This window comes from Brassica oleracea, chromosome C8, assembly GCF_000695525.1.
Source record: "Brassica oleracea var. oleracea cultivar TO1000 chromosome C8, BOL, whole genome shotgun sequence".
Taxonomy (NCBI): domain Eukaryota; kingdom Viridiplantae; phylum Streptophyta; class Magnoliopsida; order Brassicales; family Brassicaceae; genus Brassica; species Brassica oleracea.
In genome coordinates this window covers 20,446,336-20,458,199 of record NC_027755.1, presented here as the reverse complement: position 1 = coordinate 20,458,199, position 11,864 = coordinate 20,446,336, and the positions used below count along the sequence as shown (strand labels likewise).

At 40.8% G+C, this 11,864-nt stretch overlaps 4 protein-coding genes across 4 annotated transcripts; 3 read left to right on the top strand and 1 right to left on the bottom strand.

Annotated features, from left to right (window-relative positions):
- Window positions 1–1,069: 1,069 nt before the first annotated feature.
- Window positions 1,070–2,671, top strand: LOC106307382. Its single transcript, XM_013744320.1, has 2 exons — window positions 1,070–1,725; window positions 1,874–2,671. Exons 1-2 carry the CDS (start codon window positions 1,171–1,173, stop codon window positions 2,489–2,491), a joined length of 1,173 nt encoding a protein of 390 aa, XP_013599774.1. The 5' UTR covers window positions 1,070–1,170; the 3' UTR covers window positions 2,492–2,671.
- Window positions 2,672–2,954: 283 nt separating this feature from the next.
- On the top strand, window positions 2,955–3,495 carry LOC106310420. Its single transcript, XM_013747655.1, has one exon. The coding sequence runs from the start codon at window positions 3,033–3,035 to the stop codon at window positions 3,363–3,365; it is 333 nt and encodes a 110-aa protein (XP_013603109.1). The 5' UTR covers window positions 2,955–3,032; the 3' UTR covers window positions 3,366–3,495.
- Window positions 3,496–3,677: 182 nt separating this feature from the next.
- On the bottom strand, window positions 3,678–6,217 carry LOC106312480 (V-type proton ATPase subunit C). The gene is made up of 11 exons (XM_013750024.1): window positions 6,024–6,217; window positions 5,889–5,957; window positions 5,694–5,821; window positions 5,510–5,609; window positions 5,268–5,335; window positions 5,004–5,145; window positions 4,783–4,899; window positions 4,503–4,628; window positions 4,334–4,417; window positions 4,147–4,226; window positions 3,678–4,067 (listed from the first exon to the last, which is right to left on the bottom strand). Exons 1-11 carry the CDS (start codon window positions 6,135–6,137, stop codon window positions 3,965–3,967), a joined length of 1,131 nt encoding a protein of 376 aa, XP_013605478.1. The 5' UTR covers window positions 6,138–6,217; the 3' UTR covers window positions 3,678–3,964.
- A 157-nt stretch (window positions 6,218–6,374) lies between these two features.
- On the top strand, window positions 6,375–7,231 carry LOC106312481 (histone H2A.Z-specific chaperone CHZ1-like). The gene has a single exon (XM_013750025.1). It carries the CDS (start codon window positions 6,469–6,471, stop codon window positions 7,024–7,026), a length of 558 nt encoding a protein of 185 aa, XP_013605479.1. The 5' UTR covers window positions 6,375–6,468; the 3' UTR covers window positions 7,027–7,231.
- The last annotated feature ends 4,633 nt before the right edge of the window (window positions 7,232–11,864 follow it).

Genomic DNA, 11,864 nt, shown 5'->3' with positions numbered 1-11,864 from the left:
CTTTTTATTTATTTTTCTTATATTGTATATTTACTTATTATTGTTTAATGTAACATTTCTATTTCTTATATTATATATTTACATATTATTTATTTTTCTTTATATGTATAATTAATTTTTATTTTTTGTTAATGCCTTGTGTCATCTTTTAGAAGAAATATTTTCCGTTGATGTGGACGTCCTATGAACCTCAAAGCCTCCATTTTATTAGTATAGATCTCTATTTTTTTTAGTATAGATACATTTTTCAGATAGATGTTTAATTTAGTTTTTTTTCATTTTTTAATTATATATTTACGTTTTCTAATTTTCTTGCTTTTATATCAGATTATAAATTATGATAGATGTTTAATGTAATATTCTATTTCTTATATTGTATATTTACTTTTGTTTAATTTAGTTTTTTCATTTTTTAATTATACATTTACGTTTTCTAATTTTCTTGCTTTTATATCAGATTATAAATTTTGATAGATGTTTAATGTAATATTTCTATTTCTTATTTTGTATATTTACTTTTTATTTATTTTTCTTATATTGTATATTTACTTATTATTGTTTAATGTAACATTTCTATTTCTTATATTGTATGTTTACTTATTATTTATTTTTCTTTATATGTATTTGTATTTTTATTTTTTGTTAAGCCACGTGCCATCTTTTAGAATAAGTTTTTTCCGCTGACGTGGACGCCCTATGGAGGCTCAAAAGGTCCATTTTATTAGTATAAATTATATTTGAGATCATATTAATTTAAAATATATTTTTGGACTTTTGAAAGCTAGCGTAAATTCTTTAAGTTAAGAATGATTAAGTCACTGTTAAAAATATTGTAGGTAAAATACACCAACAAGGTCAATTGACTATATTTACTAGTGCTGACACAAATTCATTTTAAACCCTAGAGTTAGTCTATGGTTATAATGCCTAATCATTATGGAAAAGAAATGTGTTACTTGAGGGCCAAGATTTTGAATATTTTAGACAGGTAGGCCCAATACTTATTGCTACGTTTGGGCCGTACCAGTGAGATTCAAAACCTTCTAATTAATCTGGAGGTTTACAGCTCATCAAGATCTGAAAATGTTATTCGCTGGAAGCAGCATTACTCTACCGGTTTAACCTCGCCCCCGCAACTTTTCTCACTTTCCGAGCACGTTGAACAAAGAGATGGGTTCATCACAGTCTTCGCAGCTACTCGATGAAGAAGAAGACGACGAAGAAGATGAACCAGAAATCGAAGAAGAAGAAGATGCTAACGACGGACTGAACAGAAGAAGGACCGAGCTGGACAGTCTTTTGGTGAAGAAAGTCCTCGAGCAAGAGCCCGAGATGCTTCCCTGCCACGCGTCCGCCTCCCCTCTCTCTCCTCAGCTCTCTTCCCTCGGCACGCCTCGAATAGGACCTTCGATCAAAGTCTGGGACCCTTACAACGTCCTCCTCGCCCCACCTCCTCCTCTCTTCTCCGGTGTCTCCTCCTCCGCGGTGGAGCACGATCGCGCCGCTGCCGTCACGGAGGTTTATCTAATCAGCCACGGAGAGTGCGATCTCGACCTAAGGCCCGATCTGATCGGAGGGAGGTGCCACGTGGCAGCTCTCACCCCCAACGGGAAACGCCAGGCGAGGGCTCTCGCCGTGTTCTTGAACTCCGAAGGCGTTCGGTTCGCCTCCGTCTTCGCTTCGCCTCTGGATCGAGCTAGATCCATGGCCGTTTCCGTTTGCCAGGTAATCTCACTTCAGATCTTAAGGCTGTGTTATAGATGAATCATTGCCTTTGATACTCTTCATAGAGTGTTTAGGATCGTTGAAGAAGACGAAATGTTGATTTGTAACTGATTCTTGATTAAACGCTGCGTTTGATGCTTCTATGTAGGAGATGAATTTTCCGGAGGAGCATGTACAGTCCTCAGACGCTATCGTTGAGATGAGTCTAGGAGAATGGGAAGGCTTCCACAGATCAGAGATCTACACGCCCGAGACTCTGAGTTTGATAGAGAGAAGCCAACCTGACTTCTCACCTCCGTCAGGTGAGTCACTCAGACAAGTTGAGTTTCGGATGGTTCAGTTTCTCAACGGACTTAGGTCTACACATCACAACAATGCTCGAGTAGGGTTGTCACAGAGTAGTAATCCTCACTCGCTAGCTACGTCTATTCATCGTCCAAGTTTGACGAGGAAGAAGTCTGGGAAGAGCAGGTTTCAGGTGATGAACACTACGGGTGGTGAAGAGATGTTTAATCATCAGAACGATGAACAACAGCTTGGTGATGTAAACAGCAAGAGTTCCTCTTCTCAGCTCTCGACCTGCATTGGAGTTTTCACACATTCGTTACCTATCAAGTGTCTTCTGACCGGTGTACTCGGATGCAGCTCGGTAATGACGCATAAGATCTGTGTGGAGGATTCCTCCGTGACCGTGTTGCAACATTCGTGGAAAACCGGGTGGCAGGTTAAGCGGTTGAATGATACCGCTCATCTTAGACTGTTGTAGCATCATTATTGTCAAGACATTCACACGCCATTTGAGTCTGCAGAAGAAGATCAACAAGCTTTGCAGATTACATGCTACTGTCACGAGCCTCTTGTATTGTTTGTTTTTGAGAAAGAAAAAAAGGGATTAAATCGTTAATTTTTGTTGTCTTTATAGCCCATCTTTGTTTTGTTTGATTCATTTCATTCGCAAGCTTTCTAAAAGAATATTTTATGTAATTCTTATTAAACCAAAGGTAAAAAGAATCTTATATTATGAATGATTAGCACATTACTTATTACCCTTAGGTGGTGGAAGTGAGAAGAGGTAAATGCACTCACATGACTTGAGAGGTAGAAACAAAACAGGCATGTGAAAACAGTCAAGGACCCATAACGTAGTCCGTGAAGACATTCATTCACTTCTTTGTTTCTTAGTAAGACACGCACATACACACATGGGAACAAAATAATCTGTCTTTTCTCTGTTTTGTTCTTTATAATCACTTGGAAGAAGTATCTTTCTTCTCTGCAGAACAGAAGGAAAAGAAAAAGAAACACCCATGGCTCTGTCGTCTAGCTTCTCAGTTTCTGTGTTTCTCTTGATCGTTGTGTCGGTTCAATGGACTCTGGTTTGCAGTGAACCCACAATCTTAGCTTCTCCTGCTGTCTTACCGTATAGCAATGCACCAGATATGTCTTCATTTTTCCCTTCTCCGACAAAAGACCGTACATTCGATACTGCTGCATCTCCTGCTCCAGAAACAGAGGCCCCTGGTCCTAGCTCAGGCCAGTTTAATGGGAAGGTTGCAGGCATCTCCATGCGGCTCCGTCCTGATGTTCCTTTGGTTCTGGTCATTGTTGGGATCTATAGCTTTCTATCTGTACTTTATTGATGTTGTAATCTTTGTGTTTCGCTTTTACTTTCCTTCTCCTTGTTATTTTTGTTCTTAAACCTTGCGAACTTCGACATGTACTATTTTGATACTGTTACACTTATGTGTATTTATTTATTTAAGAAATTAACAGTATAATTAGGAATATACCTACAGAAGTCAGATGTGTTAGTAGTACTTTAGTGTCATCCAAACCATGGGACTTCTGCGGATGGATAGCTCAACTTTACGAAGAGAAAAAAGTATGAACAAAAATTGAGTCGGTCAGATTTGTTTTTTTTGTAAAAACGAACAAATTTGAATTGCTCTGACTGATGAAAAGTAGCTTAAATACATAAAACGTTACAGTGAAATAAGAAAATATTATTATTTGAGAAGGTACCAACTGTATAACCTCTTCTCTCCTCCACAAGTATCAGAAACTCATCGGAATCTAAAAAGACTCCGGCCAAAATAAAATTACAGTATCTTGAGTGCCACCTTAATATTTCCTTCTTTTATTTTCAAAATATATTACGAAAAATAAAAAATGAAATATATAGAACACAAAACAAACATAACAGATGGAGAAGAAGCATCAAACCAATCTCTCATCAATTTCAAGCAAGGTTGATCGTGAAGGAGACATAAGGATGTGTCTCCGAGTCACCGGCTAAACCAGCCATGGCAGCTCCTCCATCCTCCTCGCTTTTCCAGTATAAACTGCATTGTTTTTTCATACAATCAGACTCAAACATTCTACTTCTTACATGTAGCCTATGTCTAGAGCGATAAAGCATACCTGTTGGTAGAATCACACAAGCGTTCAAGAATGGAGCGTACTTTCTTTTCACTCTTCACAGCCGGAGATAAGACGCATGCCTGGAAAATAACTCATTGACAAGAGAAAGTAGTTTGGTCAGGGAGTTAACAGGGTTGAGGGAGGTAGACCATATCTTGAAAAAGCATAGCTTGGAGTCATAACTTACCAAGAACGCAGGAGGTAGACCATATCTCATAATGCTCTCAGCGAATATGCGCACAGCACAGAAATGCATCCAGGAGCTGAAAACCTACAGATATAGACCAAACGATTAAAACAGATTCAGGATATTGATTTCTAAGATGATGTTACCAGAGCATAGCTATGTGTAGTACCTCTCCATAGCTGGTGTAGCACCATTGCAAAAGAGAGGTTCTCAAACTTTCCTGATCCTGAACCAACTTTTCTAGCTCTTGTTTACGAGTCTCTTGTGCTTCAACGCTATGTTCAAAATCACGGATCTAAAAGAAAACGGTGTACAACGTACGTTGAACAAAGCTTTTAGAATCAACAGGTAAGTTATTTCTGATTGTATCACTACTACTAGCAGGTAGTTATTTCCGACTTCTAAGGAAGCTATAAAGGCCATATCAAGAACTTGAATAGCACACTCACTTGGAACCCTTTCTCACGGGCACTTGTCCTGTAATTGTCTGCAACACGAGTAAAGAGAGTCACGGTGTAAAGAGCGTACTCATTATCCTCAAACAACTTCTTCGAGGACCTAGGAACCTGAAAACAGTTTGGATAAAGTGATTAATATCACTTTCACTGTGACGGAAAATAAAAGTGTTACCATTGGTCTAATCCATAAACTGAACAAATCAACAACTTACCACGTATTCGGTTAATGTCTCATAACATGCTAGCCAATCTTTTTGAGAGTATTTTGGAACAACAGCAAGGAGAGTCACGAGATGTTCTGAGGCCACAATATCTTCTGGCTTAACCAAGTTTGAGAGGTCACGAACAGCTAAGCTGTAACAAAAAGGAGGAAGATCAAACTCAGCCACATTGCCACAAACATATTTTTTTTTTTTTTTTTTAAAACTAAGATCGATGAGAAAAGTATGGATAAGAGAAAGAAGACAAAAGCTTACCTTCCACTTTGCTTTCGGTTAATGGCATTGAGTTGACCGCGGACATTGTTATATTCAGCTACACGAACCTGAATACACGTGAAATCAGACTCGTTAACACTACCAATTCACTGAATCACCAGAAGATATTTCTAATCGTAAAATAAAACAAGATCTACAAACTACTCTCCACAAAGAAACTCGCATTGTTCAAACATGTAATACCAATAGACCCATTCGAGCTAAAGGTCAAGCATGAATACCTTGAGATCATCCTCAATCTTGGCAACCTGAGACTGAATATTCTCAACAACCTCCTTCAAAGGCGACATTGTTGGGTACTTAGCTTCATCCCACACAAACCTTGACGCCAATCAAAACAAAGTTTCGTTCTTTACCGATCTTGATCACATCATAACAGCAATCAGAAAGAAGAAAATGAGATACCTGGTGAGGTAAGAATCAACAGGAACTCCATCAACAGTAAGAGCATTGCTCTCAACACCAGAAATCCTCTCCAGCTCCTCGATCTGCCTCCTGATCTTCTGAGAAACTCCTTCCACAAAGCTGTTCGACTGCACATCCCAATCGATCATCATCATCATCGTGATCCAATCAGGAGAGGAAAACGCGAAATGTTACCTTGAGCAGATCATCGCCGAGAGCGAGAAGAGAATCTAAGGTTCCAACACGAAGATTAGGTATGTTGAACTGCCAAAATTGAAATCAAAATTAGATCGAAATCACAAGATCTCTGCTGGAAATTAGATCGCGTACCCGATAAACTGGAGTATCGAATGAATGCTTAGAGATCTGCTCTTGGAGACGATTCCACAAGGAGGAAGAAGAGTCCTTCACCGGTAGAGACACCACCCAGTACCTCGACGTCATTGTTTCTCAAAATCTCTCTCTTCTTCTTCTCCGATGGATCTCTCTACTTCTTCAATCATGATGGATAAACCGGTTCGAATTATATTACTAACGGGAGTAAAACCAAACCGGTTAGATAGTGGCAGTAGCGCTAGACCGGTTAAGTATCTCCCCGCACGATCTCCAAAAAAATCAGTTACGAGAAAATGGGCTAATGGGCCGAGCCCAATAAATAAAGTAAATAGAAAATTACCGCGAAAATTTTAGGGCTACAGTTTGTTTCTGTTTGCTCAAAGCCCTAACTCATCGAACCCGCCGCGAGTCTCTGAAGTGTGAGGAAGACGATTCATCCATGGCTGACGTTGAGAATCAGCAGGAGTCATCGTTTCCGGTGAAGCGGAAATCGGATCCCTGTTCCCAAGACGAGGACAATGTGGCGAGCAAGGCTCAGAAGCTTAATCCGTCGTCGAGCTCTGCTGGTTCCGAGTCTAAAGACGGAGAAGTTAACGGAAGCGGTGTCGAGAATATAGGCGTACCCGACGATCTTGCAGATGAAGAGAAGAAAGAAGGTGGAGATGGAGAAGAAGAAGAGCAAGAGGAAGACGAGGATGATGATGATGGGGAGGTTGATAGGAAAGGAAAAGGCATATCGAGAGAGGATAAAGGAAAAGGAAAAATGATCGAAGTTGAGGAGAGTGACGATACTGATGATGATGATGAAGACGACGAAGATGGCGATGAATATGATGAAAGCGATTTGTCAGACGATCCGTTGGCGGAGGTGGATTTGGATAATATCCTCCCGTCGAGGACTAGGAGACGATCGATCCAGCCTGGAGTCTACATCTCCAATGACCGTGGTGGAGCTAACGAGGATGATGATGATAGCAGCGACGATAGTGACGCTTAAACGTTGGTTAGTGTTGAGATATTAAGATTTTAGTAAAGAGAGTTCGTCTCTTGTTCAGTGGTTATTGGTCTTAATCTAGTGTTTCCAACTCTTGAACCGAAGTGTGCTATATATATATATCTATGATGTTATTGGTCTTGAGTGTAAAGATCGTTGCTTGTTTGCTTGTGACTTGACACTAGATAAAACTAGTATTGAATCGGTAGATGTGTGAGATAAGTAATAGGGATTTACTATATTAGAGGCCATGAATGATCATTGAAAGTCTTGTTTGAGAAATGAGAATAGACTCGAGGATCTGTGACATCATATGCATTGAAGTGAACATTCCTGAAATCGATAATGATGCAAGCTTATATTACATGTTTGGATAAACTAGTTCGTGTTCTCGTGAGGTGGGGATTGCGTTAACGCTAAACTAGTTTGAGAGAATATGAGAGTACTAGAGATGATCAAGATCACTCTGTTGGCAATGCTCCTCACTCTTAAGAAGTATGACTTTACTCGCAGTCGAGAGACTCTTCACATCTCATTATTTTAAGCAATGATAAAAGTTGTTCTGTGATTGTTACGTTCATATGATTCTATTCAGCTTGTGAGAGTTTCTTGTGACTGCTTCTCTAGACTTTTTAAGCTAAAGGCTTCTCAACTAAATCTATGTGTGCTGCAGCGAATATCTCTGAGGGGTTAAAATGCTCTTGCATAGATTCGTATTTCAATTATAAGAGTTACAGATCTTTTGTCAGGAGAATATCATCATCGCTCTTATGTTTTTCCACAAGAAAAAGAGAGGGAACTGGACCACCTGGGATTGACTATGAGAACTGTAAAAGGGTTCCTTTCCGAATAATCTCATATTGGGAGATTCATACATACGTTTGTACATAAATCAGTGATATGGATATGTGTGGTAGGTATGGTGATATGTGTAATGCTGCTGTGTTTGAATGTGTGTGAATAATTGGGACATGCGTCATCATGAGTCTCTGCTTTTTGGGCCTTTGAATCAGGCCTTCTTCGGCTTCATAGGATAAAAGGAAAAAGAATCTCATGAACCAACCAAAAGCTGGGAAAAAGAAGAATGGGATCAGAGTTCTAGATGAACAAAAAAACAAAAACTTTTACCAAGGATAGAGACTTAACTGTAGTTTTATATTTCGGATATTTTTGAAAAAACTCCCCGAACCATTTTAAGACCACCAAACTCTCTCGAATGAATAAAATTGAAACATGGGTTTTCTGACAATTAAAGTTTTGATATCCAGGATATTTTTCATCTAGAAAAAAATGTTTTCTCTTAACAACTAGTTGAGTTTCTTTTTTTTTTTTTTTTTTTTGACATCGAAATAAAATCAAACTTAGGCTGCATCCACAGGGGCTAGCCACCATGGAGCGCAACTTTGAACATAAAGAACCCTGAAATCGCGTGACCGGACTCCTTTTGCCAAGCCATCCACACAGATATTAAGAGACCATGAGACATACGCAATAGAGAAGATGTCGAAACTACTACACATAGCTTTGATTTCGTCCAGTTCCGGTGCCAATGTCGGACACTCTTCGTCATCTCTTTGTATAAGGTTCACTAATTGTTGACAATCGGATTCAAAATGCAATGACATGTATCCTCTGTTTAGCGATTCCAGCATTGCCCATATGAGCCCTTCAGCCTCTGCATGTAGAGGAGATTCCGTCGTGTGTGCTCTCTTTGCCCCGAACAGAGATGTCGCTCTTGCATCTAGTATCACGAAACCTAGACCAGTGTCTTCTCGAGAACTTATCCATGAGGCATCTACCTGGCATCTCCATCTTGGTGGTTCCGGAGCTTGGATCATTGTAGATACATCCTCGAGTGCCTCATTCATCACCGTATCTTCCATTATTGGCGTGAGTTGAGCAATCGTCCAGCTCTCTGCTTCTCTCATGGCGATTTGGATCGTGTCCAGCGGTGTAATGTCCTTGTTATTAAACAGCTTCTCGTTGCGCGCCTTCCTTATATACCACATTATCCATGGAAAGACTTTCATCGTTTCCGCATTTACGCCATGTCCCTTTGCTTTCCCTAGTAGATAATCCATGTTTTCAAAAAGAGATTGCCGCAGGAATAACCCTGGAGCTGTAGGGATTTGCGACAGAGCCCAACACTGCAAAGCAGGTGGGCATTCAAATAGAGTATGGTTAATAGTTTCGGAATCCGCACCGCAGCGAACACATGTACTTTCTTGAGCACAATGGCGATCTCTTAGATTTTGCGCCGTAGCGACGTATCCAGAGATAGCTTGCCAAATGAAGTGCTTCAGTTTTCTCAGCGCTTTGATCTTCCTTGTTGCTTTTTTAAGATCGGTAGTGCTGGGTTCAGACATCAGTGGGTGGAGAGTTTGTGTCCGTAGATCGTGAGCTACTGTATAACCAGACTTTACCGTGTATGTACCAGACTTTGTAAGGTCCGTCCTGTAGCAGTCCCTTCTTCCTGTGCGGCTCACCCGTATAGATTTAACCCGAGGTATATCTGCGGCTGCAACAAAAGTACTCAGCATCTCTGAGTTCCATGTGTTAGTTTCCGTATCTATAAGATGGTGAACCCGTAGGTGATCATCTCTGGAATTGTCGCAGCAGAAAGGTGGTCTTGCGGGATACGTAGGAAGCCATGGTTCTTCCCAGACCTTAGTTTCATACCGTTTCTGATCCTCTTTCTTAATCCTTGTAATAGGACTTGTTTTCCTGCTAGGATACTTCTCCATCCGTACGATGGGTTTGAGGATTTATCTATATTCATTGGGTTTGTATGTCTATAGTACCTTCCTTTCATCACCCGAGCCAGGAGAGAATTTGGATATTTGAGTAGTCTCCACAGCTGTTTGGCTAAAAGCGCAAGGTTGAAGTCTTGAAAGTCTCGAAATCCCAGTCCTCCCCTATCCAATGGAATACAAATCTTGTCCCAAACCACCCAATGCAATCCTCTGCTTTCACTCTTTGTAGTCCACCAGAACCGAGAGACTGCACTAGTAAGATTTCTAGTGATTCCGTTTGGAAGGAGATAGCAGGCGTTACATAGGTAGGGACAGCCTGAGCCACAGACTTGATTTGAACTTCGTTTCCCCCCTTGGATAATAATTTCGATGACCATGAATTGGTACGATCATTTAATCTTTCCTGTACGAAACTGAAGACTTGCTTCTTGGATCCACAAATCTTCTCTGGTAAGCCGAGGTACATGCCCATTCCTCCATCTTGGTTGATATCAAGCGACCTTTTCAGGTCATTTTTTACGGACGCTACAACCTTAGAACCGAACATAACTGAGGATTTTGACTTATTCATTTTTTTTCCTGAGGCTTTTCTGTAGACGTCCATGATTCTCATTAGTTCACTACATGCGCTTTGTTCAGCTCTACAAAAGAAGAGGCTGTCGTCCGCGAAGAGTAAATGTGAGATCGGCGGACTCTCTCTTGCAATTTTAATACCCGAGATCTTCTTCTCCCTTTCAGCAAGCTGTATTTGCGATATCAGAACTTCTGTACAAAGTATGAAGAGGAAGGGAGATAACGGGTCTCCTTGACGCAGGCCACGCGAGGGTATAATGTTGCCTTTTGCTTCTCCGTTTATGAGAACTTTGTAAGAGACTGATGATATACATCGCATGATCAACTGGATCCATCTGTCATCAAATCCCATCTTTTCCATTAAGGTTTCGAGGAAGCTCCACTCTACCTGATCGTACGCCTTACTCATATCCGTTTTAACCGCTACAAATTTTTCTTTGCAGCTCGGATTCGTTCGCAGGGCATGGAACATTTCATGTGCCACTAAGATATTATCTGTAATAAGTCTACGAGCCACAAAGGCCGATTGTGCTTCTGAAACTAGCTTTGGAAGCCCTTTTTTCAGACGCGATGAGAGGGCTTTTGAGATGATCTTATAGCTTATGTTGCATAAGCTTATTTTTCTGAACTCCGACATGTTCTTCGGACGCTCCGTCTTTGGTATTAAACATATATTGGTCTGGTTTATGCGATCGTCAAGCTCTCCAGAAGCAAAAAAGGCTTGGACCGTGTCCACAATATCCTTTCCCACTATTTTCCAGAAACGTTGATAGAATAAACTGGTCATCCCATCAGGTCCCAGCGCCTTTTCTGGGTTTATAGCGAATACGGCTTCTTTGATCTCGGCCTCATTCGGCTCTCTCATCAAAGTGGCATTCATCTCCTGTGTAAGCGAAGCGGTAATGTACCGGAAAGCTTCGTCTCGGTTACTCGGTTCTGAAGCCGTGAAGAGAGAATCAAAGTAGCTGTTGGCCAATCCTTCTATGCCCTCTTCTGTCTCCACCCAATTCCCCAGCGAGTCCATCAGTTTGGTGATACGGTTCCGGGCTCGGCGCTGTTTTTTTTTCGCATGGAAGAATTTCGTGTTCCTATCTCCTTCCCTTAGCCAAATAGCTCTACTTTTCTGTCTCCAGAAGAGTTCTTCCTCTCTGTATGCTTCACATAGTTTCCATTTTAGCTCTAACTCCTCCTCACTGGTCATATTATCATTACCTTGTGCTCTGTCCAGTTCCATTTTGAGTTTTTCGATTAGCTTCAAGTTATTTGATGGGTTTCTTCTTTTCCATTTAGAGATAGCTTTTCTACACCGGCCTATCCTCTCAAAAATATTTATCGGCTCACTTGGATCATCTTGACCCCAGCCATGTTTCACCGTTTCCGCAAAGCCCTCCTTCCCTAGCCATCTCCGATCAAACTTGAAGCCTCTACGACCGGTCGACTCTTTTGATTTGATTTGTATTAGGACAGGTCTGTGGTCAGATCCCCATCTAAGTAGATACTCCGCGTCAGTGTGGG